At 38.7% G+C, this 27,195-nt stretch overlaps 1 protein-coding gene across 7 annotated transcripts in view; it reads left to right on the top strand.

Moving 5' to 3' along the window:
* The first annotated feature begins 721 nt into the window (after positions 1 to 721).
* NAA35 (N-alpha-acetyltransferase 35, NatC auxiliary subunit) overlaps positions 722 to 27,195 on the top strand; it is a 114,609-nt gene continuing 88,135 nt past the window's right edge. Inside the window, exons 1-3 of one of the 7 annotated variants that reach the window (XM_037797940.1) lie at positions 722 to 767; positions 1,677 to 1,819; positions 17,406 to 17,439. In XM_037797940.1, coding sequence (XP_037653868.1) covers positions 1,696 to 1,819; positions 17,406 to 17,439 — 158 coding nt within the window. In that variant the 5' untranslated portion in view covers positions 722 to 767; positions 1,677 to 1,695. Of the gene's footprint in view, positions 803 to 832; positions 942 to 1,676; positions 1,820 to 8,363; positions 8,567 to 17,405; positions 17,440 to 27,195 lie in introns of those variants that run through there. The other 6 variants (XM_037797939.1, XM_037797942.1, XM_037797943.1 and 3 more) reach the window with 6 other exon arrangements.

The following is a 27,195-nucleotide window of genomic DNA, read 5'->3' on the forward strand; positions in this document are numbered from 1 at the left end:
AACTGATAAATGATTAACTCTATAACAAAACACAAACTCTTCTAAAGTGGTTAGACCATTTTGCAACACTCTAGTGGTCCAGTTGCTCTGTGTCCTTGCCAACATTTGGTATTGTCTGTTAAATTTTGGCCGTGCGAGTGAGGATGTAGTAGTAAAGATGCATTTCTTACCCAGGCCGCTCGATGTGCATAACCTCATTTAAAAGCTGATCGCTATTAATAAAATCTAAGGGAAACCAAAAGCATAAGGGAATGAAAGAAAATGGGTAGCTTGACTCTGCTGATAATTTGTCTGTCTACACTACACGAAACCCCTAGACGCAGTCAGAAAACATAGATCCGGTGGCAGGTTGCACGAGCTCAGTGGGTTCATCTCTGCAACTGCAAGGGTCTGCAGATTACTTCCATTGCTTCCTTCCACCTTCGCGTCACCCTTCTACGAATTTCCCAAGGCCTCAGGCTCCGCCCCCTACCAGGTCACGCCCATTACCCGGCACTAGACTTGAGACTGGGGAAGGAAGGTAGCTTTCGTTCTCGCGGAATGGATGTAATCCCGCGAGATGAGAAGGCGGACGCCGCCGGCCGAATGGTGGCTACGGCCAGGGAGGGGGTGTGGCCCGGGAGTGCGAAGTCCCCGGGAGTAAGAGGGAGGAGGCGGGGTCGCGCGCACCGGGCGTACGCATGCGCGCACGCGTCTGGTCGGGCTGGGTTGGAAGGGGAGGGGGCGGCGGCAGCAGAGACGGTGTCGTTATTTCCGCGGTCCAAACGGTGCGTGGCGGCGCGGGTGGCCACGGGAGAAGTAGGTAGGGACCACCCCTGCGGAACCATTGAGACTCCCCCTTTCCTTGCTCGCATTTCCGAGAGCCGCAGCCCCCCGCATGTGTGGCGGACCCTGGTGACGCCAGGTCACCCTGCGGCCCCGGCCCTCTCACCGAGCCTCAGGTAGGAGTCGCGGGCTTCCCCATGCCCGGTGCTCGCCGAGGCCCAGGCCTCGCCCGGTGTTATCGGAGCGACGACCCGGCGCCGGGCGTGCCTGTCCTCCCGCGCGGCGACAGTCCTGTCCTTGCTTCCGCGCCCTGTGGGGCCGGGCCGGGCCGGGCTGACTCGGGTGGGGCAGACGTGGAGCGGGTCCTCGTCTCAGGTACGTCCCCGCCCTGGGCCCGGCGGGTGGGACCCTGTGGTGCGCGCCCGCGCGCGGTGCCCGGGGCTAGGCTGTGCACTGATCCTGACCCGGCACGGGAAAGGTTGGCCCGGAGAGCCCCGGGTGGATGGAGGGCTACCTTGATTTGAGTAGTTGCCGCGTGGGGTCCTGCGCTGTGAGGGGGAACCTGAATAGTACCTTGGTCGTATGTGGTCGGTGTTGAAAGTTCGAAGATCTGGAGTTGGTTCTGCTTGAGCCAGTGGTGTGATGGTCGTGACTTTTCTTAAGTAGTAGGAAGGCAAACTTTATGAGTCCTAGTAGGTGGTGGGTTTCATCAGTAAACGAGCAGGCGTACAGTGTTAATTATTCCGAGACAATTGCATCAAGGCAATCTTCTGCGGTACATTTCTCAAACTCAAGAGTTTTGCTTAAACAGTTTAGTAGGACTTTAATTCAATGCTTAAAAAACAAACAAGCAAACAAACACGTCCTGCAAGAACTCTTGCCTGAAAGCTAGATGTTTTCTTTTATTCCAGCGTTACTTTTACAGGCATAATGGTTATGAAAGCTTCTGTGGAAGATGATGATTCAGGATGGGAGCTCAGTATACCAGAAAAGATGGAGAAAAGCAATACAAGCTGGGTGGACATAACCCAAGACTTTGAAGAAGCTTGTCGAGGTGAGTTAGAATTTTTTGGACCAGAAATTCAAAATCTAGGAAAAGGTAAAATAAATTCTTGACTGTAATTTCTGAACTATTTCAACAAATGGAATGCACAGGTAATTTTGAATTTATCTAGTTAGTTTTTTTTTTTTTTCTTGCCATAGTTGATATATATTTATTAACTTTCTGGTAAAATTTTTCTGATTTTCATTTTCTCGTTTAGGTATTTTCACATTTATTCATCCAAAAGCGATATGCAACATTTCTTTCTTTCTTTCTTTTTTTTTTTTTTACTTTTTGATCTTTTTAATTCAGTTTTATTGAAATACATTCACATTCCATATAATCATCCATGGTATACAATCAACTGTTTACAGTACAATCATATAGTTATGCATTCATCACCACAATCTATTTCTGAGCATTTTCCTTGTATTAGAAAGAATCAGAATAAGAATAAAAAATAAAAGTAAAAAAAGAGCACCCAAACCATCCCCCCCATCCCACCCTATTTATCATTTAGTTTTTGTCCCCATTTTTCTACTCATTCATCCATACACTAGATAAAGGGAGTGTGAGCCACAAGCTTTTCACAATCACACTGTCACCCCTTGTAATGTGCATTATTATACAATCATCTTCAGGAATCCAGACTACTGGGTTGGAGTTTGGTGGTTTCAGATATCTACTTCTAGCTATTCCAATACATTAAAACCTAAGAGGTGTTATCTATATAGTGCGTAAGAATGTCCACTAGAGTGACCTCTCAACTCCATTTGAAATCTCTCAGCCACTGAAAGTATTTGGTCTCATTTTGCATCCCCCTTTTGGTCAAGAAGATATTCTCAATCCCACGATGCTGGGCCCGGATTCGTCCCCCGGAGTCATATCCTGCATTGCCAGGGAGATTTACACCCCTGGGAGTTGGGTCCCATGTAGGGGGGAGGGCAGTGAGTTCATCTGCCAAGGGTGGCTCAGTTAGAGAGAGAGAGGGCCATATCTGAGCAACAGAGAGGTACTCAGGGGGAGACTCTTAGTCACAATTATATGCAAGTTCAGCCTGTCCTTTGCAGTAATGAGCTTCATAAGGGCAAGTCCCATGATAGAGGGCTTGGCACATCAAACTGCCAGTCCCAATGTTTGTGGCAACATCAACACCAGTCCAAGTGAGGAAGTCCAACACTTCTGCACTTTCCCCCGGCTCCTTGGGGGTGGGGGCTGTAAATATATTTTTTATTCTCTGCCCAAATTACTTTGGGATGTGTCACTATTTCACTCTAACCTATACTAACCTACTGTATCTCACTTCCTTTTCGAAGTTCCATGTAATTGTGGTCTTTGAACAAACCGACTGTAGAGTTGTGCTGTTTAGAAAATATAGATCCTGTGCCAAATAGACATCTCTTCCCTTGGTCTTACATGGAAGTTGAAGTTTTAAAACACAGTCGGTTTTGACCTTTACCCTTGGCCCGGTTTGCCCTAGTCTTCACCAGATCTGCTTCCTTCATATCACTAATTGAAGTCTGGGCTCTTTTTCAGCTTTTTTGTTTAACAGTTGGTATATGGACTAATACTGACATTCATATCTGCCAAGCTCTAACTATGAGTTTCAGGTGTCTCAGAGATACGCATTGTTCCAGAGACCAATCAGGTTATACACTAAGGGATCAGCATCTCAAAGTTTAGAGATAGGCATTACAATTCAGGAATAGAGTTGACTTCTGTAAGAGCTTACAATCTAGGGACCATTACAATAGTCATGTCCACGTTAGGCTATGTTCTAAGATTCAGTTCTGAGTTTACACATTGTAGTCAAACCATATTGATGAGGCATTATAGTGTTTGCCTTTATTTCTGGCGTACTTAGCTCAGATACTGTGTACAGGATCCATTTACCTCGTGTGTCTCACAGCTTCGCTCCTTCTTGTAGTTGGTCAGTATTCCATTGTATGCATACGCCATAGTTCACCATTCTGTTCCTCAGTCTATGTACCCTTAGGTTACCTCCACCCATTGCAAATCATGATTGCTGCCTCCATGAACACCAGTTTGCACATATCCATTCTGTTAGTATTTTTAATACATTTTTTTAATTGTGAAATTCAACACATATACAGAACAGTGACAACTTTTCAAAGCACGATTTAATAAGTAAAGGGCAAATTTCAAAGAATGTTGTGGGTTACAGTTCCACAATTTCAGCCATTTCCCTCTAGCTATTCTAACAAACCAGCACCCAAAAATGCATACATATATTTATATGAAGAGTCAGTATTCGCAGTCCTTTGTTAAATCCTGTCTTGTCTGTTGCCACCCTGTCCTCTTGTTTAATCAAGTTTATTAACCACACTTGTTCAGCTTCTATTTTCTAATTTTAATTTTCATTTGAAGCCAGTATATATTTGATACAGCATTAAATAAAATGGGGGAGGCAATTTCTCCTACCAGGTTTTTCTAACTTTAATTAATAGGTTAAAGGTACATGTCAACAATATTTAAACTATGCAAACACTAATTCTATTGTACTGACGACATTTGTATTTTTTCTGTATATGAGGTTTGAAAATGATCATATTGTGTCATTCTTTGCTTAGAATCCTCCAGTGGCTTCCTGTTGCCTATAAAATAAAATCCAGGCTCTTTCTCCATGGGCTAAATGACCTGGTCCCTGCCTAGTACTCTAACTTCACTTACTATCACTGCCCCAGTAAGCTCATTGTGTCCTGGTCCTTTGTATCTCTTCATTAATCAAACCAAGGTGGTTTCAGCCTGGGCCTTTGCATTTTTTGTTTTCTCTGTTTTAAGGGACTGCTTTGTCCCCAGGTCTTCAGCTGGCTGACTCCTTCTGAATATTCAGTCACCACTTAAATGTTACCTTCCCAGTGAGGCTTCTGGAAACAACCAACCACTTCACTCCCTCGTCCTCTTCTCTCCAACTTCACCTCAGTTGAATTTTTTTCAATTTAGTGCTTTTATCTTTGTGAAAAACCATTGCTTTCAATTATTTCTTGTTTATTGTCATTCTTACCCATTGTGAGTGCCTGTATCTCTAGCATCCAGAATAGTGCTTGGCAATAAATAAATGGGAATAAATGCATGGTGAAGGGAGTGTGTTTGTTGTTTGAGGGGAAAGAGCCTTAGAGAAGGATAGATTGAAGATAAGAAAAAGAAACAAATGATAGAGTGAGAACTTGGACTTGAAGAGAGTATGGGATCAAGAACATGGTAGAGGAATTAATTTGGGAAAAGAGTAGGGACACACAGAGACAGGTGGAACTGAGGCTAGGATGGTGAAAATACATTTCTAGGTGGATGGAGAGGAATGGTGGAGAATTCACGCCTGTTGGTTTCTGTTAGTAATCAGGAAGCTTAGGTCTTTGGTAATGGTGAGCTAGGTTATGTTAGAATAGTGCTCGAAAGGAGAAGATTAAAGACTTCGAACAGCTGCTGGTGGAAAGGGAGCCAGCTGAGTATAAGCAAAGTGATAAATCATGTGCCTCTGCTTACCCTTTGACTGTTTTAAAATACATGTCCAGTTAAAGTATGCCTAAGTGAGAGTGGAAAGAATATTAGACTGAGAGTTGGGTGACTGCTCATATATATCTATCTAAGGGAGAGAGAAAAATGTGTAAGTTAGAGTGCAGTTTTTTTGCTAAGAGATCTTAGACTGTTCATTGGAGAGCTGAAAATCATAGTTAACATCTTGCACTGATTTTTTTTTTATTCAGTTATTGAAATATATTCACATACCATACAGTCATCCATGGTATACAGTCAACTGTTCACAGTACAATCATATAGTTATGCATTCATCACCACCATCTATTTCTGAACATTTTCCTTATATCAGAAAGAATCAGAACAAGAATAAAAAATAAAAGTAAAAAACACCAAAACCATCCCCCCCATCCCACCCTGTCATTTAGATAAAGGGAGTGTGAGCCACAAGCTTTTCACAATCACACTGTCACCCCTTGTAATTTACATTATTATACAGTCATCTTCAGGAGTCCAGACTACTGGGTTGGAGTTTGGTGGTTTCAGGTATTTAGTTCTAGCTATTCCAATACATTAAAACCTAAGAGGTGTTATCTATATAGTGCATAAGAATAGCCACCAGAGTGACCTCTTGACTCCATTTGAAATCTCTCAGCCACTGAAAGTATTTTGTCTCATTTTACATCCCCCTTTTGGTCAAGAAGATATTCTCAATCCCATGATGCTGGGTCCAGATTTATCCCCAGGAGTCATATCCTGCATTGCCAGGGAGATTTACACCCCTGGGAGTTGGGTCCCACATAGGGGAGAGGGCAGTGAGTTCACCTGCCGAGGTGGCTCAGTTAGAGAGAGAGAGGGCCACATCTGAGCAACAGAGAGGTACTCAGGGGGAGACTCTTATATGTAAGTTTAGCCTCTCCTTTTGCACTGATTTTTAACTGATCTATATTTTTAAGTGATCTTTATTAAAGGGACTGTCATCATGAACCTAAACAATTGGGGAAGGCTTCATGAAGGATATATGGCTTGAGTTGGGCCTTAAGGAGAGGTGGTGTTTCTATATGTGAAGGTGAGGGGAATTACCATTCTAGACTGAGATGAACCATATGAGTGAGTTCAGTGAGAGTTTTATGTTTGGGAAACTGAGTATTTCTGCTTACCTGTGGTAGAATCTTTAATGTTGGAAATTGTAGAGGGTTTTTAACTCCATTTTACTGTTACAGTTTGATTTATTCTTTAGGCAGTGGGAAATCTATAAAGGTTTTGAGCATAAAATTTAGTGTGTTCCTTTAATGTTTAGTACAATGGCTTGGACATAACTTCCCAGTAAATAACGTAGCTAACTTTTGAGCCAGAGAGATGTGGGCTGAATCCCCAACTCTGCCACTTATTAACTCAGTGACTTTGGACAGTTTATTCTGAGTCTTAGTTTCCTCATCTGTAAAATAGAATTTCCACTTTAGAGAATTTTGGGGACTAAATGAGATAATGAGTATAAAGTACTTGATCCATAGTAGGCGCTTAATAATGGTAGCTGTTGTCCACGGTGGTTAATTCAGTGATGACAGTATATGAAGAAGGTTGATCTAGCAGCATTGTTTATGATGGGTTGGGATGAGAGAAATCCTGTAATCTTAGAGACATACTTTTGCAGTCCTCTCAGGTTGCAGTGTTAAGGCCTTGGACTAGGATAGTGATAGAAAGGAACAGAAGAATTATATATGAGAACAGAGAAATTTCATGTGGCTTGATTGGTGAATGCTGGAGTGGTGAAAAGAACATAAGAGATGATGTTCCTAGAACATTTCGCTCAGTGACAACAGAGCAGGGTGAACATACAAACCATTCAGCTTCCCTTTCCAAATCTGGTGAGTGGAATTCAAAGCAACTCGTTCACAAGCACAAGATATTTTTTATAGTTTCTTTAAAAATTTATGGAAAAGCTTATATTTTACACTATATTTCCATTAATTTTAAAGGTCTTTCCCTCCTAGATTTTTACCTGAATTTACCACTCTTGCCACCTGTACAATTTTTATCCTGTGGTTTTGAGTACCTGGGGACATCATATTCACCCACTTTAAATAGCATGGATCTACATAGTCCCATCTGAGTATGATTTTGGAGGTCCTCTAATTTTAGTCCCACTGCTTCCAAATATAAATCTGCTTTTTTGAATTGTGTGCAGAATTAAACCCAGGACACCAATACTGGTGAGGAGATGTGCTTTGACTTGGCTTTATATTATATCATAAGTCAGTCCTGTTTCTTAGTGGAAGGATCCTTGAGAAGAAGACATGGTATAATTCCTCCTTCAGTGTGGCTTGAGAGGAGATGGCATGTCATTTTCTTGCCAACATCCTACCACCCTATTTCACTTTTCTGTAATTAGCTCTTGCTCTGTTCCAAGTGGCACAAATATGAGGGTATACTTCTGGAAACTAAAAAGTTGATTTTATAGAATTAATCTTCCTTTACATGTGGATTTAGGGCTAAAGACTGTTAGCAGCAGCTCTTGAACCTGTGGTATTAATTTGTTTTCCGTTCTTGAAATAATCAGATTCATAGCCTTAATTATAGTTTAGACTTCTGTTCGAGTGGCTTTCTAAAAACTAAGTTAAAAGCAGATACTACATCCTTTTCTTTAACTTTATTACAGTGGTCTGTTCTCTTTGGTAACAGTATAATAGCATTTGGCTAGACTCTGGTGATTTGTGTATGTGTGTATTATAAAGCAGTCAGCATACTTAAGTTGTTTTTCATGACCATTTCTTCTCATTCTTTTGGGGGCTTTTCAGAGTCCTCTGGATCAAGTACAAACTTCTAACTTGAATCACTCCTTTTATTTCCTACTAGGCAGTTGGTACCTATTCTCTCCACATTCCTATAACTGCCCTTGAGGCTCTTGATTTTTCTCTTTTCATATTGAAATTATTTTGAATATATGTACCATCACTGTTATTTTGCTTGATAGAGAAAATCATAATACCTCAAGGCTTTCCTTTTCTAGGAAGCATTGCCTAGTTTAAACCACCTAATTTTGCAACCTTTGAAAAGTCTCTTATCTTCACTTTCCAATTGGTTTTCTGTATTTAGATGCTTTCTGAATTATAAAATCACTTGGAAACTTCACATCAACAGAAATGGCTATAAAACAAAACTCTGCTCCTTCTTGATCCTGCCTACCAGATTCCCTCCTCCCTTGCTCTCTGGATAGCCAGCGACTTCTCCCAGGATGGTGACATCATCAGGCGACTACCCAAGGTGTGCTATCATTACTTTCGTTCTTTGCTCTAGTCTAGAAAGATATGGGCTCATGCTCATCCCATTTTCTTATCTCTTGGAAAGCTTAGTTCATTCCTCTTTTGGCAGTCTTTATTACAGTTACCATTGTTTAAGGCCCTTATTATCCAGTTCTTCAGCTCTTGCCCAGTATTTTAAGAAAACTCTTTTTATTACTTTCTCTTTCCTCTTCTAAAATATGGAGCATTTTCGCTACTGTTCTTTATTTCTCTTCTATCGTCTGCTACCTAGAACGTTTGTAGGTGTTCAATGTTTGTTTTAAGAATGAAAGTATGCTAAGGCCATGTTTCTTTAAACCTGAGAAGATCTGGATCTTGGACTTCAGCAGTTTGAGAATTGCTGCATTACATTAAATGCTATTATTTTGGATTATTGCATGGAGCCAGTTTAATTATGAAAGTATACACTTGGGCACTGAAATTGTGGTAATACATGAATATACTTTTATAACCTTTTTAAAAGAACATCGTTAAAATGATTACATTGCATTTAAAAACTATTACAGAAAATGTGTAGATTCTTGATAAAACTTTCATACTTTCATGGAAACTGCCCTCCACCCACTCCCACCCACCCCCAATCTGTGACCCCTAGTTTGAGAATCATTGTTCTAGGAATTTGCTGTTAGCCAGGCAACAAGAGGAAAATGATGGTTGAAAACAAGTTGCCCAATTTAGGTACCCCTCAGTTGTCTTGGTGAAAGATCTGGTCAGCCTGTAGAATATTTTTTAAAGTGCAGATTTTGTTTTAGAAACAAAAATCATGTTTTCCTTGTCTAATGCCATCAAGAATATTTTTGGTGGTGGGACGGGCAACACTGCTATTTGTGGATCAGTTTAGATCAGTGATTCTCAAACAGGTGATTTTGTCCCTCTGGGGACACTTGCCAATGACTCGTGACAGTTTTGGTTGTCATATTTGGGGGGAGGGTGCTACTGGCATCTAGAAGGTAGAGGCCAGGGATGCTGCTAAACATCCTACAACGCACAGGACGGTCACCATCAGCACAGTTGTGCCCCAGAATGTAAGCAGGGCTGCTTAGTTCACTCTGTTTAGATTACTTTCAAGAATGTTCAAAATCAGCTATCACTTAACCTCCTAACCCTCTGTCCTTCAGGAAGGGAACATAGGGATATTGGAAGGACTTTAAACTTCTGACAGCATTAATGTAGAACAAGCAGTGCAAAGGGAATGGGACCTTTGCATTTTGAGTACTCTTCTGTATTCTTTAGTAAGTCTTATCAGATTTTCCCCTTAATAACATTTATTGTGTATCCTGCTTTATGTTAGGAGGTTTGGTTAATAGAAAAGTTGTCCTCAGAAGCCACCACTTTACCCCTTTTAGCTGATTATTTTGACATATAGCTTCCTGATTCTAGATAGCATGCTTTTATTTCTACCTTTTAAAAACTTATTTTGAAATACTTTCAAACTTGCAGGACAGTTAAAAAATAGTACAAACCCCATACAAAGAATTCCAAAATACCTCTATCCCTCAGGTAGTCATATCCACCAATATTAACATCTTGTTGTATCATTTTGTCTATTATTCCCTCACTCCCATTTTCCCCTCAATCTGTCGGCTTATTTATCAGTCCATTTTCTGAACACTTGAGTTTAAGATGCATACATCATGTTCCTTGGTCGTTTAATACTGCCAAGTATGTTTCCTGAAAACAGGATATTCACTTAAGTAACTGCCATAAGTGCAGTTATCAAGTTAAGGAAATTAAGCATTGATATAAAGCTTATAGTTCATATTCCAATTTTTTCATATGTCCCAATAATGTCCTTTTGAGCCTTTTCTCCTCCCTTGCTAGAAACCATTCAGGAACATGTATTGCATTTAATTGTCACTGTCTCTTTAGTTGCTTTTTCTTTTGTTTTTAATTGTGGGAACATATATACAACAAAGTTTCCCATCTCAGCCACTCAGTGGAATTGATCACATTCATTGTGGTACTCTCACCACCTTCCATTATTAAAACTTGCCCATCTACCCAAACAGAAACCCTACACCCATTATGCATTTACTCCCCATTTCCCCAGCCCTGCACCCTTTACATCCTATATATTCTAATGTCTGTTTCTATGAGCTTATGTATTCTCTGATATTTTCTTTGTATTTACCTTGGGGCTTAAATTTGTGTGTGTGTGTGTTTTGCTTTTATTGGCTTTTATTTTTCATATCATGATTGCATTCTTTATGAACAGGAAGTAGGCCTTTTTCAGTAGAATGTTAGTATGATGCACAAACAGTTCCATAATAAATATAAGCCATGAATCATAACATCATGCCTATGGAATTGTGGAGTATAGGAAGGACTGTTTAAACATATTGCAAACTCATATTTTTTTAAAATTCAGTTTTATTGAGATATATTCACATACCATACAGTCATCCACAGTGTACAGTTGTTCATAGTACCGTCATATAGTTGTGCATTCATCACCACAGTCAATTTTTGAATATTTTCATTACTCCAAAAAAAAAATTAAAGTAAAAAAGAATACCCCAACCCTCCCCTCATGGCCCCCTATTATTCATTTAATTTTTTTCCCCATTTTTCTACTCATCTGTCCATACGCTGGATAAAGGGGGTGTGAGCCACAAGATTTTTACAATCATACAATCACATCGTCTTCAAGAATCAAGGCTACTGGATTGCAGTTCAAGTCAGGTGTTTCCTTCTAGCTGTTCCAATACACTAGAAACTAAAAGGGATATCTGTATATAATGCGTAAGAATAACGTCTAGAATGACCTCTTGACTCCATTTGAAATCTCTCAGTCACTGAAACTTGTTTCATTTCCCTTCCCCCTTTTGGTCAAGAAGGCTTTCTCAATCCCATGATGCTGGGTCTGGGCTCATCCCTGGGAGTCATGTCCCACATGGGGGGAGGGCAGTGAGTTTACCTGCCGATTTGGCTTACAGAGAGAGGTTGGGGCTTAAATTTAACATCTTAAACCTGTAACGATCTTCTTTGCTTTGATACCAACTTAACTTCAGTAGTACACACAAACTATGTTCCTCAAACCCTGTCTCCCTTCCTTTATTTAGTTCTTGTCAGAAATTACATGTTTACACATTGAATCCAAACCCACTGATTTTTTTCATTGCATCTTTATGCATTTGCATTTTTGATTTTGTAGGAAGTAAGAAGTGGAGTTACAATAAAAAATACAGTAGTACTGGAATTTATTTTTACTTGTGTTATTAATACCCTCACCAGAAGTCTTTTATTTGTTAATATGGCTTTGATGTGTTGTCTGTTGTCTTTTCCTTTCAACCTGCAGAACTTTCTTTAGCATCTCTCTAGTGGTGTCAAACTCCCTCAACTTTGATTTATTTAGGAAGGTCTTAATCTTCATTTTGAAAACACAGTTTTGCCAAATATAGAATTCTGGGTTTTTAGTTTTTTACTCTCAGCACTTTAAATATGTCCTTCCATTGCCTCCTTCCTTCCAGGGTTTCCAGTGAGAAATTTGTGTTTGATTTTATTGAGGGTCCTTTTATTTCATATTGATTTTCTCTTGTGGCTTTTAGAATTCTCTCTATCTTTGATAGTTTGGTGATAATATGGCGTGTTGCGGGTCTATTTGGGTTTATTTTGTTTGGAGTTTTTTGATGTTGCTGCTACTTGATTCTCTCCCTCCTCCCCCAAACTTAGGCACTATCTGTTCACTCCCCTCCCTTCATGTAGTTATCACACAAATGCAAATGTTATTCATAGCTAAACCAGTCCAGTTTTTTTGTTCATAGAAATTTACACCTCAAACCTGTGTGCTTTTAATTCTGCCTCTGTTGTTTAAATCTTTACCCAGTTGTCTAAATCTTCTTAAGGCATTCAGACACAATAGACAGCCTGCCAGTTTCATCTATTTAAAGATGAGCTTCCAAATTTGCTCCAATCTGGACTTTGTGCCTTGTGTAACTAGTGCGCAACTTCATCCTGAGAGCTTCCTTCATCAGCAGCCTAGGGTTCTTAATTTTTTCCCTTATTTTGATCGGACATCTTTACCTCCTTGATAAAAGTTTGAGTGATGAAGTTTTTGAGGCTCTGGAAGTCTGAAAATGTCTTTAATTTTATCCTCCAACTTGATTGTCTGTACATCCGGTAACTTTCAGAATTTTGAATGCGTTGTTCATTGATAATATCACTCTGAATTTGCTATTAAGAACTCGTAACATTCTGATTCTTGAGATTTCATATATTACCTTTTAGGGTCTTCTGTTTGTTACCTGTGTTCAGAACTTTGACAGTGGGGTGCCTTGTTCATGACTCTGGGTGCCTTTCATGTTGTCTGATCCTTCATGTCTGGGACACTTTCTTGAATTATTCTATTTCCTAAAAATTTTTTTGTACTCTTCTTATGGAGTGTCTGTTATTTGGGTATTGAACCTCCTAGACTGATCCTCTTGTTTTCTTATTCTTTCTTGCTATTTTCCACTTCTGTCTCCTTCAACTTCATCTTCCAAATCAATTGATTTTTTTCGTTTCTGTTGTGATGTTTTTAATTTCTAAACTTTTCTTTTTTCTTGAAGTTTTTTTTTTTTTTTTTTGAGTGAAAGTATCCTGTTTTTGTTTCCCTTGACTATTTTATCTCTGAGGATGATAGTTTTTTTTTAAATTTTTGTTTCCCTGCATAGTGTCTTTCCTTCAGCTTAGCTTTTTCAATTTGTTGCCTTTAGTTTCTGTCTTTCATATTAGGGAATTACTTCAGATACCTAATAATCCTTTGTTGCCTCTCTAAGAGTGGGTGACTAAAAAGCTGATTGTAAATGCTGAATCTCTGAAACTTGACTGTGAACATCACTGTAGGGTGATCTGACTTGACTTTTTGAAGGACCTCTGTGAGTTATTTAGCTCTTTTCTCTTGGAAAGAGCATATTCCCTAAAGAAAACTTGTCTAATATCTTGCTCTGAGGGTGAAGATGTGACTGCCTGTGATCTAGCAGCAGCATTCACTTAAGGCCCTCCTTTTCCAGTATAGTGTCACAGCCCTCAGTGTACCTGATGTTCCTGGAAGAGGGAGGGGCAGTTATCCTGCTTTGTACATAGGGCAGGTCTCTGGGAATCTGAAGGCTCGCTCAATCGTATTTGTTTTAGTCCCCCTTTATCCTCCCTTTCAGAAGTAAGTTAAAACAGGTTGGTTTTTGGCTTTCTTCACTGCTGGCGTTGGGGCTGCTAAAAATCTACTTGTTTCTCTGTTTCCAAGTTTCCCTGATTTTGTTACTATTTCCACTCCTATTTTTCCTCTTTGGGATTAATGCCTTTCTTTAAAAAAAAACAAAAAACAAAAGCTCTGTTGTTTTAATTGGGTTTCAGGAGGAATTAAATGTAGTTGCATGTTTCAGTTGTCCACCTTTACCCAGAGGTCAGCCACTCCAAACTCTGTGTTGTATGTTGTTGTTTTTTTTATTTTTTGTTTTTTAATTTTTTGATAAAGTTAAAAAAAAAGTTAAAAAAAAAACAAAAAAACTGTTGCCCTCTTGTACACTTTATTATCCTCACCTTTCTCTTTGCCCATTCCATATATATGAAGCAAAAGATGATCCTATTCAGAGAGAAAAGAGGAAAAGTGTAGTGCTGCAAAAGCAAGACATTTGAGCACACCTCAGCAACATCAGACTGAAGACCACAAGCCTGTGTTCCTGCAAGACACTCAAATTCTCATAAACTAGTTTCCTTAGAGGCATCTCTTAGGCAGTTTTATAAATTGGTAAAAATATATTTGCATGGTCATTGTCACACTTGCATATTTTTCTCTGTCCTGTTAGATTACATTTCTTCAGGAAAATGATCTTATTTTTCAAGTGCTTAACACTGTCACATACCCAAACAACTCCACTCAAAGGTTATGAATCATTTATTTCCAAGGCAAAAGAAATGCTGTCTCCAGTAAGGCATCTTGAAATTCTGTAATTCACAAAATTAAGTTAAATTTTTTCTTGCAATCAGTGTAGTCAGTCATGCTTTACGTTAGTTTGAGAGCTTGGTGATGAAATTAAAAGGTGATTTATTATGAAGATTGTTAAAAAAATTGTGACTCTTTATAACTATGATTTAAGCGAAGTTTTCCCCCTTACCTAATATTTGCCTTTGAATCTCAGTAGTGTAAAGTTATGTACTATTGAGCCTATTTAAAACTTTAACTTAGAAGTTGAAGGAATTTTTTTCCTTTTTAATCATTTGTTAACTTTGTTCAGTGGTTTGGTGTGCTCTTTGATTCCTGGGGATCTCCAAGACAGTTTCAGGGGGTGTGTGATAGTATTATGATGTTACTTGCCTTTTGAACTCTTCGTTCTCTCATTAGCATGCAGTGGAGTTTTCCGGAGGCTGCGTAATATGTGATAATGTCATCTCTCTGATAGTTGGTGATAAATGTCGAATGATAAATTGTCCTTCTCACTAGTATTTCTTTAGAACTCCTGTCCAATTGAATAAAACCCAACTTACTAACTTCTATAATGCTATACAAGATCATGATTCTCTATTTATCATGAAGTTGTTGTGCTTATACTCTGTTTATCAAGTAAATTTTAAAGTTTACTGCCTGTATTTTACTGAGAGATCTGATTATTAGAGTTCTAAGGGATCTTAGAAGTCATCTAGTCTGACCTTTCATCTTAAGATGAGGAAACCAAAGCTCATAGTGATTGACTTGCTTCTAGGTCTGTGGAATGTTTTTATTTTTAAGTTTAGTGAAGCTACTTGGTACCTAGATCTACCCTAAATATGTGATAGACTATTATAGCTGTTCTCAACCTTTTGGTCTCTACGGTCCTGTTACACTCCTAAAATTGTGCTCTTACACTCTTAAAAATTAGTGTTTGTGTGTGTTATATATGTTATATATTGGTGTATACTATATTAGAATTTAAAACTGAGACATTTAAAGAGTGTTAATGTGTTTTAAAACAGTAATAATCCTATTGCATGTTAACATAAATAATAGTTTTATGAAAAATAAATGTATCTATCTTCCAAAATAGAGAATAACTTAGTGAGAAAAGCAGGGTGGTTCTACATTTTTGCAGATTTCTTTAAGGTCTGGCATAATACAGGATAGCCAGATTCTCATAGCTGTTTTGGCATTGACTCTGTTGCCTCTTGTTTTGGTTGAAGTATGTAAAGTAAATCTGGCCTCACCAAAGATGTACTTGGAAAATGGACTATTTTAATAACCTTTTTGAATAATTATGAATATTCTTTTGATAATTATGAATATTCTTTGATACTACACCAAAGCTTTCTTACAGGCTACTTGCAATGTAGATCAAAACTATCGATGAACTTTCTTTTCTGTTACATTAAAATCCATTGGTCTGTCTTGAACTTTGAGTTGATCTTTTATGCATTCCTGATTTTGTAACATCATGGATTGGCCATTTGGAAAATATTGGTGTTCAGGAAGTTATACAGATCTTCCAGATGTTGATGTATTTCATTATAGAATTTTAGTGCATTTGTTAAAATCACAACAGTATTGAGTATTGGGAAACTGTCAAGTTCACAGTGGCAGATACATTTTTAAAAATTCTAATTTTCCATTAAAAGCTCCAATTTCATCATTGGCAACAGATAGCATCAGTTTTTCTTGACGCAAGCTCAGCTAAATCATTTTCAAGAAAATATCTCATTTCCAAGTCTGAATAGCCATAGTTTACCTTACTCTGGTCCCAGCCTTGAGATTAGTAATTTTCACTGCTTCATCAAGGACATTCTTAAGTGAAATTGAAATTTTTATTTGTTTAACTGCAAGTGCATGGAGATGAAGAATGCACTACTGGTTAGTTTGGTGCCACTGACTTGACTTGTGGTAAAGCCGCAGCCATTTTACTCACCATTGCTTTTTATTTCTTCTCACCACTGCTTTTACAGCATCATTGCAAATGTCACACTGAAAGAGACAAAGTTTTAGTATTATAATTAAAATAATTTTAATCTTACAGACTCCTGGGTTCCCAGACCACACTTTGAGAACCACTGAATTATTAGTGTATGTTCTATTATGCTTTATTGTAGTATATTGATAGATGCTTCTCATTTATCTGTTTTGATATCTGAAATTGTTAAAAATTATTGTTATTTAACTTACGTTTAGCTAGGATGGCTGGGTAACGTTCTGAAAACTGCTGCTTCATATCTTCTATAGGATTTGACCATCAATATTTAAGCTTACATGTGAAATAGCAGTAGTTCTCAACCTTATCTGTGTGTTGGAATCACCTGGAGTGCTTTGAAAACATTGCATAGGTCCCACTCCTAGACTTAACGTTTGGAGTGCTGCTTGGACATTGGGAGTTTAAGAATGCTCCCAGGTGATTCTAATATACAGACAAGGTTGGGAACCACGGTTTTATAGGGAATGAACACTATTTTAGTCAGCTGTTTATGCAGGTGTTTTCTACATTAAGTAAAATACAGTTTTCAAAAGTGGTTTTGACAGTTTCTGGAACAAAGTAATTGATACCAAGTGGTTTAAAAACAATTTGAGAAATAGCAATTAGTTTTATAGAAAAGTTTATTTAGAGAAAATTCACTAGTGATTTTTTTTTTTAATGAGGTTGTAATACTTAAAGTAAAACATTTAATTTATGGTATTCTTAGTAATTTACTCACTGTGTAGAAGGTATATTATTCATTGGGTAAAAAGAGTATAACCATTTCTTAGAAAATGAATTTTAGAGTAATGTAAGCACATTTTTCAGGTACTACTGTTTTGTTTTTATTTTTTATTGGAATTAAAAGTTGAATATAAATGTATTCAGAAGATTTTTCTCTGTTTCTTTTAGAATTAAAGTTGGGAGAACTGCTTCATGATAAGTTGTAAGTATTTGTGTCCTTCAGAATAGTGTAATGTAATAGTATGTTTTCCTCATCTGCAGTAGTACTCCTTATAGTCTGTTGTTTCACATTTCAAAACTGTAAAAAACAAAACACAAAAAACTTGTGTATTTTTAACCTTAGTGAGCTATTTGGGGTAGAGCTAATTCTAGTTGTGATATTATTTTACTTATATAGTTACCCTCAGTTGCCATATGTGATTAGGCTCAATTTTCAAGATTAGGCATATGAAATTTTAATTGGTAAGATTGGACTTTTGTGGGGAAGGGGGCACGGGAAGAGCTTGAAATTCATTTCTTCTCAAACTTTACTGTGCATCCCAATCAACTTAAATGGCTTTTAAAAACACAGATTGCTGGGCTCCACCCCCAGAATTCCTTATTCACTAGTTCTGGTGTGGGCCTCCAGACATGGAGTTTCTAACAAGCTTCCAGGTAAAGCTGATGCTGCTGATCCAGGGACCACTGTAAATCGTCATTTTGATGAGGCAGGCAATTATTGAAAATTTGTAATGAAACCAAAGCACAGGTTAATACCCGAAAGTGGCTCCTGGCTTTTGAGCAAGGCTTCAGAGAGAACAACTAGATGAACCTTGCCCCCTTAACTTCCCCAAGATTTTAGGTTCTGAGTCCAGGGAACATGACTGCCAGTAGCTTACCCAGATCACTTACTAAAATTGTGTCCTTCTTCCCATCCATATCTCCATTAGCCTGTTTTTTCTTTTCTCCCTTTCATTACTCTTCTAACATACAATATAATTTTAATTTGTCTTTTTTAAAATTTTTATTCTAGTAGCATATATACAACCTAAAATTTCTTCTTTTAACCATATTCACATATATATTTCCCTGCTGTTAATTACTTTCACAGTGTTGTGCTAACATCACCACCATCCATTACCAAAATTTTTCCATCATCCTAAACAGAAATTCTGTACCAATAAAGCATTAACTCCCTGTTTCCTACCTCTACCCCTGGTAACCTGTATTTTAGATTCTGACCCTGTGAGTTTGCTTATTCTAATTATTTCACATGAGTGAGACCATACATTATTTGTCTTTTGTGTCTGGCTTATTTCACTCAATATGATATCTTCAAGGTTCATCCATGTTGTTCCAAGTGTCAGAACTTCATTCCTTCTTACTGTTGAATAATGTTACATTGTATGTATACATCACATTTATTTTATCCATTCATCAGTTGGACACTTCGGTTGCTTCCATCTTTTGGCAATTACGAATAAATGCCACCATGGATGTTGGTGTGTAGATATCTGTTCAAGTCCCTGCTTTCAAGTTTTTTGGGTATATACTTGGAAGTGGGATTGCTGGGTCATATGGTAATTCTATACTTGGCTTTCTGAGGAATGCCAAAACTGTTTTCCACAGCAGCTGCAGCATTTTTACATTCTCACCCTTTCTACCAGCAGTGAATAAGTTTTCCTATTTCTCCATATCCTCTCGGCACTTGTAATTTTCCACGTTTAATAGTGGCTGTTTTAATGGTGTGAAATGGTATCTCACGGTGGTTTTGATGTGCATGTCCCTCATGGCTAATGATGTTGACCATCTTTTCATGTGCTTTTTGACCATTTGTGTATCATCTTTGAATTTGGAGAAATGTCTATTCAAGTCTTTTGCCCACTTTTTTTTTTAATATTAATTTTATTGAGATATAGTCACATACCACGCAGTCATGCAAAACAAATCGTACATTCGATTGTTCACAGTACCATTACATAGTTGTACATTCATCACCAAAATCAATCCCCGACACCTTCATTACCACACACACACAAATAACCAGAATAATAATTAAAATGAAAAAGAACAATTCAACTAAAAAAGAACACTGGGTGCCTGTGTCTGTCTGTTTGTTTGTTTCCTTCCCCCATTTTTCTACTCATCCATCCATAAACTAGACAAAGGGGAGTGTGGTCCTTATGGCTTTCCCAATCCCATTGTCACCCCTCATAAGCTACGTTTTTATACAATCGTCTTCAAGATTCATGGGTCCTGGATTGTAGTTTGATAGTTTCAGATATCTACCACCAGCTACCCCAATTCATTAGAACCTAAAAAGGGTTGTCTATATTATGCGTAAGAGTGCCCACCAGAGTGACCTCTCGGCTCCTTTTGGAATCTCTCTGTCACTGAAGCTTATTTCATTTCCTTTCACTTCCCCCTTTTGGTCAAGAAGATGTTTTCCATCCCACAGTGCCGGGTCTACATTCCTCCCTGGGAGTCATATTCCACGTTGCCAGGGAGATTCACTCCCCTGGGTGTCTGATCCCACGTAGCGGGGAGGGCAGTGATTTCACCTTTCAAGTTGGCTTAGCTAGAGAGAGAGGGCCACATCTGAGCAACAAAGAGGCATTCGGGAGGAGGCTCTTAGGCACAATTATAGGGAGACCTAGCCTCTCCTTTACAGCAACAGTCTTCCCAAGGGCAAATCCTGTGGTAGAGGGCTCAACCCATCAAACCACCAGTCCCCTACATCTGTGAGCACATCAGCAACCATTGCAGTGGGGCAGGCCAATACCCCTGCATTCTCCACCAGCTCCTTAAGGGGGCTTTGCATATTTTTTCCCTTTTTTTTTTTTTTAACTTTTTTTTTTAAGTCAACTGTATAGAAAAAAAAAATTAAAAAAAAAAAATACAATAAAAGAACATTTCAAAGAGACCATAATAAAGGAGTAAGAAAAAGACAACTAACCTAAGATAACTACTTTACTTCCAACATGTTCCTACTCTACCCCAAGAAAGTAACCTAATATAGCAACATTTCTGTGACCTTGTTCCTACTATACCCATCAGAAATTAACAGACCATAGTCATTCCTGGGCATTCCCAGAATGTTAAATTTACCCACGATAGCTTATCTGTTCTTACTGGGTTATCATTCCCCCTTCCTTAATTGCTCTCTATCGCTAGCTCCCCTACATTCTACATTATAAACTATTTGTTTTACATTTTTCAAAGTTCACATTAGTGGTAGCATATAATATTTCTCTTTTTGTGCCTTGCTTATTTCACTCATCATTATGTTTTCAGGTTCATCTGTGTTGTCATCTGTTTCACGGCATTGTTCCTTCTTACTGCCGCGTAGTATTCCATCGTGTGTATATACCACATTTTATTTATCCACTCATCTGTTTTGAAGGACATTTGGGTTGTTTCCATCTCTTGGCAATTGTGAATAATGCTGCTATGAACATTGGTGTGCAGATATCTGTTCGTGTCACTGCTCTCTGATCTTCCGGGTATATACCAAGAAGTGCAGTTGCTGGATCGAACGGTAACTATATCTAGTTTTCTAAGGAACAGCCAGACTGACTTCCAGAGTGGCTGAACCATTATACAGTCCCACCAGCAATGAATAAGAGTTCCAATTTCTCCACCTCCCCTCCAGCATTTGTAGTTTCCTCTTTGTTTAATGGCAGCCATTCTAATTGGTGTGAGATGGTATCTCATTGTGGTCTTAATTTGCATCTCTCTAGTAGCTAGTGAAGCTGAACATTTTTTCATGTGTTTCTTGGCCATTTGTATTTCCTCTTCAGAGAACTATCTTTTCATATCTTTTGCCCATTTTATAATTGGGCTGTGTGTACTATTGTCATTGAGTTGTAGGATTTCTTTATATATGCAAGATATCAGTCTTTTGTCAGATACATGGTTTCCAAAATTTTTTTCCCATTGAGTTCGCTGCCTCTTTACCTTTTTGACAAGTCCCTTTGAGGAACAGAAACTTCTAAGCTTGAGGAGTTCCCATGTATCTATTTTTTCTTTTGTTGCTTGTGCTTTGGGTTTAAAGTCTAGGAAGTGGCCGCTTAATACAAGGTCTTGAAGATGTTTCCCTACATTATCTTCTAGTTTTATGGTATTTTCTTTTATGTTGAGATCTTTGATCCATTTTCAGTTAATTTTTGTGTAGGGTGTGAGGTAGGGATCCTCTTTCATTCTTTTGGATATAGATATCCAACTCTCTCAGCCCCATTTATTGAAAAGACCATTATGACCCAGTTCAGTGACTTTGGGGGCCTTATCAAAGATCAGTCGGCCATAGATCTGGGGGTCTATCTCCAAATTCTCAGTTCGATTCCATTGATCAATATGTCTGTCTTTCTGCCAGTACCATGCTGTTTTGACAACTGTGGCTTTATAATAAGCTTCAAAGTCAGGGAGTGTAAGTCCTCCTACTTCGTTTTTCTTTTTTAGAGTGTCATTAGCAATTCGAGCATCTTCCCTTTCCAAATAAATTTGATTACTAGCTTTTCCAAGTCTGCAAAGTAGGTTGTTGGAATTTTGATTGGGATTGCATTAAATCTGTAGATGAGTTTGGGTAGAATTGACATCTTAATGACATTTAGCCTTCCTATCCATGAGCGTGGAATATTTTTCCATCTTTTAAGGTCCCCTTCTATATCTTTTAGTAGAATTATGTAGTTTTCTTTGTATAGGTCTTTTACATCTTTGGTTAAGTTTATTCCTAGGTACTTGATTTTTTTAGTTGCTATTGAAAATGGTATGTTTTTCTTGAGTGTCTCTTCAGTTTGTTCATTTCTAGCATATAGAAACATTACTGACTTATGTGCATTAATCTTGTATCCTGCTACTTTGCTGAATTTGTTTATTAGCTCTAGTAGCTGTATCGTCGATTTCTCAGGGTTTTCTAGATATAAGATCATATCATCTGCAAACAATGACAGTTTTACTTCTTCTTTTCCAATTTGGATGCCTTTTATTTCTTTGTCTTGCCGGATTGCCCTGGCTAGCACTTCCAACACAATGTTGAATAACAGTGGTGACAGGGGGCATTCTTGTCTTGTTCCTGATCTTAGAGGGAAGGCTTTCAGTCTCTCACCATTGAGTACTATGCTGGCTGTGGGTTTTTCATATATGCTCTTTATCATATTGAGGAAGTGTCCTTCAATTCCTACCTTTTGAAGTGTTCTTATTAAAAACGGATGTTGGATTTTGTCAAATGCTTTTTCAGCATCTATTGAGATGATCATTTGATTTTTCCCTTTTGATTTGTTAATGTGTTGTAATACATTGATTGATTTTCTTATGTTGAACCATCCTTGCATGCCTGGAATGAACCCCACTTGGTCATGGTGTATGATTTTTCAAATGTGTCTTTGGATTCTATTTGCAAGTATTTTGTTGAGGATTTTTGCATCTATATTCATTAGGGAGATTGGCCGGTAGTTTTCCTTTCTTGTAGCATCTTTGCCTGGTTTTCGTATTAGATTGATGTTAGCTTCATAAAATGAGTTAGGTAGTGTTCCATTTTCTTCAATGTTTTGAAAGAGTTTGAGTAAGATTGGTGTCAGTTCTTTCTGGAAAGTTTGGTAGAATTCCCCTGTGAAGCCATCTGGCCCTGGGCATTTATTTGTGGGAAGCTTTTTGATGACTGATTGGATCTCTTTGCTTGTGATGGGTTGATTGAGGTCTTCTGTTTCTTCTCTGGTCAGTCTAGGTTGTTTATATGTTTCCAGGAAATTGTCCATTTCCTATACATTATCCATTTTGTTGCCATACAGTTGTTCATAGTATCCTCGTATAATTTTTTTAATTTCTTCAGGATCTGCAGTTATGTGACCTTTTTCATTCATTATTTTGTTTATATGGGTCTTCTCTCTTTTTGATTTTGTCAGTCTAGCTAGGGGCTTGTCAATCTTGTTGATCTTCTCAAAGAACCAACTTTTGGTGATATTTATCCTCTCTATTGTTTTTTTTTGTTCTCTATGTCATTTATTTCTGCTTTAATCCTTGTTATTTCTTTTCTTGTACTTGGTTTAGGATTGGTTTCCTGTTCATTTTCTAGCTTCTTCAGTTGATCCATTAGTTCTTTGACTTTGGCTCTTTCTTCCTTTCTAGTATATGCGTTTAATGCTATAAATTTCCCCCTCAGTACTGCTTTTGCTGCATCACATAGGTTTTGGTATGTTGTGTTCTCATTTTCATTCGTCTCTATATATTTAGCAATTTCTCTTCCTATTTCTTCTTTAACCCACTGATTGTTTAGGAGTGTATTGTTTAACCTCCAGGTATTTGTGAATTTTCTAAGTCTCTGATGGTTATTGACTTCTAATTGTATTCCACTGTGGTCAGAGAATGTGCTTTGAATAATTTCAATCTTTTTAAATTTATTGAGGCTTGTTTTATGTCCCAGCATATGATCTATTCTGGAGAAAGTTCCGTGAGCACTAGAGAAGAATGTGTATCCTGGTGATTTGGGATGTAATGTTCTGTATATGTCTGTTAAATCTAATTCATTTATCAGATTGTTTAGGTTTTCAGTTTCCTTATTGGTCTTCTGTCTGGTTGATCTATCTATAGGAGAGAGTGATGTGTTGAAGTCTCCCACGATTATTGTGGAAACATCAATTGCTTCCTTTAGTTTTGCCAGTGTTTCTCTCATGTATTTTGTGGCACGTTGGTTGGGTGCATAGACATTTACGATTGTTATTTCTTCTTGCTGGATTGCCCCTTTTATTAGTACGTAGTGGCCTTCTTTGTCTCTCATAACATCCCTGCATTTAAAGTCTATTTTATCTGAGATTAATATTGCTACACCTGCTTTCTTTTGGCTGTAGCTTGCATGAAATATTTTTTTCCATCCTTTCACTTTCATTTTCTTTGTGTCCCTGTGTCTAGATGAGTCTCTTGTATGCAGCATATTGATGGTTCATTTTTTTTGATCCATTCTGCGAATCTATATCTTAAAATTGGGAAGTTTAATCCATTTACATTCAACGTTATAACTATGAAGGCATTTCTTGAATCAGCCATCTTCTCCTTTGGTTTATGTTTGTCATATATATTTTTTCCCTCTCTCTATTAATATCCTTTAATGTACCCATACTGAATCTCTTTAGTACTGAACCTTTCTCCATGTCTCTCGTTTCTTTGTTTCTCTGTCTGTAGGGCTTCCTTTAATATCTCCAGTACGGCAGGTCTCTTGTTAGCATATTCTCTCAGCATTTGTTTGTCTATGAAAAATTTAAGATCTCCCTCAAATTGGAAGGAGAGCTTTGCTGGATAAAGTTTTCTTGGTTGGAAATTTTTCTCAGAATTTTAAATATGGCATGCCACTGCCTTCTTGCCTCCATGGTGGCTGCTGAGTAGTCACTATTTAGCCTTATGTTGTTTCCTTTGTATGTGGTGAATTGCTTTTCTCTTGCAGCTTTCAGAACTTGCTCCTTCTCTTCCGTATTTGACAGTGTGATCAGAATATGTCTCAGAGTGGGTTTATTTGGATTTATTCTATTTGGAATTCGCTGGGCATTTATGATTTGTGTATTTATGGTGTTTAAAAGATTTGGGAAGTTTTCCCCAACAATTTCTTTGAATACTCTTCCTAGACCTTTACCCTTTTCTTCCCCTTCTGGAACACCAATGAGTCTTATATTTGGACATTTTATATTATCTATCATATCCCTGAGGTCCATTTAAAGTTTTTTCAATTTTTTCCCCATTCTTTCTTTTGTTCTTTCATTTTCCATTCTGTCATGTTCCAGGTCACTGATTCGTTGTTCAGCTTCCTCTAGTCTTGTACTACGAGTATCCAGAATCTTTTTTATTTGGTCAGCAGTTTCTTTAATTTCCATAAGGTCTTCTTTTTTTTTATTTAGCTTGCAATGTCTTCTTTATGCTCTTCTATGGTCTTCTTGATGTCCTTTATATCCTGTGCCATGCTCTTCTTCATGTCCTTTATATCCCGTGCGATGGTCTCATTGTTCATCTTTAGTTTTTTGATTAATTGCTCCAGGTACTGTGTCTCTTCTCATCTTTTGATTTGGGTGCTTGGGCTTGGGTTATCCAGATCGTCTGGTTTTTTCATATGCTTTAAAATTTTCTGTTGTTTTTGGCCTCTTCGCATTTGCTTAACTTGATAGAGTTCTTTTAGGATTTGTAGACCAATTGAAATCCTTATCTCTAATTTGTGAGATCTGCAGCTTCGTGGAGTACACTTTCTCTAACTAACCAACAGGTGGCGTCCATGAGCCACCTGTTCCCCTTAAGCCAGTTCTCCCCCACTTTGTCTTTGTGGTGAGTGGGGGAGTGAGTCACGTGGGGTCCAATTGGTTTACCAAGCTTGTGTGTGTAGTTGGTGTTGCCCACTCTGTATATGGGGCGTGTGTCTGGGCAGTCAGGGAGGGGAGCGGCTCTGACAATGAAATCTCCCTGGTGTTCCTGGAGTTTTAAAGCTGCTGCAATAGTCTAATCCTTCAGTTCATTCCTGCCACAGTTTGTCTCTGCCACTGACCCACAAGACCTTGGTATTGGCGTATGGTCCCTGAGACTTGCAAGTGGGTCCCTCTTCCAGGCTGTGCACCCCCAGGTCCTCTGTTGAGTGATGACTGTGCTATGTCCCGGGTGAGTGCCGTCCCCCCAGGGGTGTTCTGGGCTGCAGGGCTGTGTAGGGAGGCTCCTAGTCTGCTGAAATGATGGCTGAATGGCGCATGTTAATTCACACTGCTCTGCCTTCCCGACTCTGGGACAGCCAGCTAAGGGTACAGGGAAGGCTAATTTCCACGCCCAGTTTTGTGGTGTGTGCGTGTTATTTGAAGCACTTCCGTCACACTGGGTTGTCTGGAGCAGCTCTGGGCTAAGTGGCCGGTGATGGGCAGGAGTGTTTCCTGTCCACCAGGATGATGGCTGTGAGCGGATGCCCCCCTTTTCCTGGGAAGTTGTGATGTTTAGTGAATTTTCTCAGCCACTGGATTATTGCCTTTTGTCTCAGAGCTCTCTTAGTTCTGCTCTTGTCTTGACCTGCCCAAATTGCAAGTTTTTGGGGCTTTCTGTATTGGGCTTCTTAGAGTAATTGTTTTAGGAAAAGAAAAAAAGATTAAAAAAAAAAAGGGGGGGCCCTCCTTGCAGATCTAATCGGTTATTGAAATGCTAAGAGACAAAGCAAGTAGGGCCATTAAGGAAAGGTCCAGAGGGCAGAGAGATTGGTTTTTCTTTGGGATTTGCATATGAGCCTCAGGGCCTGAGCTCTGCCCTTCCCCTTTCTATGTTCACCAGAACTCCAGAAAGCCTCCACTTTTATTTTTGGGTTTTTCTTGCTGTTTTTGCTATGCCTGTCTCCTCTCTGCCGTACTGGCTGCTCCCAGGTTCTCTGGTGTCTGGTCTCAGTCTATCTATGATTGGAGTTTGGATCAGTGGAAAGAGTTTCCGATAAGAGCTGCCACTGCAGTTCTCCCTGCTTGTTCCCAGCGCTGACGGCCCCTCCTCCCACGGGACTGAGCCTGGCAGGGAGGGGCGCAGGTCCCCTGGCCGCAAAAACCTACAGATTTCGCTGATCTCAGCAGTTTGACGTGTTCATGAGTGTTGTATGAAGTATTCCCAAAGTCAGATTGCTCTGCGGTGTCCAGTCCACACAGTTCCTGTCTTTCTACCTACTTCCCTGGAGGAGTAACTAAAACATACAGCTCACCAATCCGCCATCTTGCCCTGCCTCTTTTGCCGACTTTTGAAATGGATTGTTTGTCTCTTTGTTGTGGCATTGAAGAATTTCTTTTTACATTCTGGATATTAAACCCATATCAGATATGTGGTTTTCAAATACTTTCTCACATTGAGTAGGTTGTCTTTTCACTTCCATGATAAAGTCCTTTGAGGCATAAGTGTTTTTAATCTTGATGAGGTCCCATTTATCTATCTTTTTCTTTTGTTTCTTGTACTTTGGGTGTAAAGTCTAAGAAACCATTGCCTAACACAAGATCCT

This window comes from Choloepus didactylus, chromosome 10, assembly GCF_015220235.1.
Source record: "Choloepus didactylus isolate mChoDid1 chromosome 10, mChoDid1.pri, whole genome shotgun sequence".
NCBI lineage: Eukaryota > Metazoa > Chordata > Mammalia > Pilosa > Megalonychidae > Choloepus > Choloepus didactylus.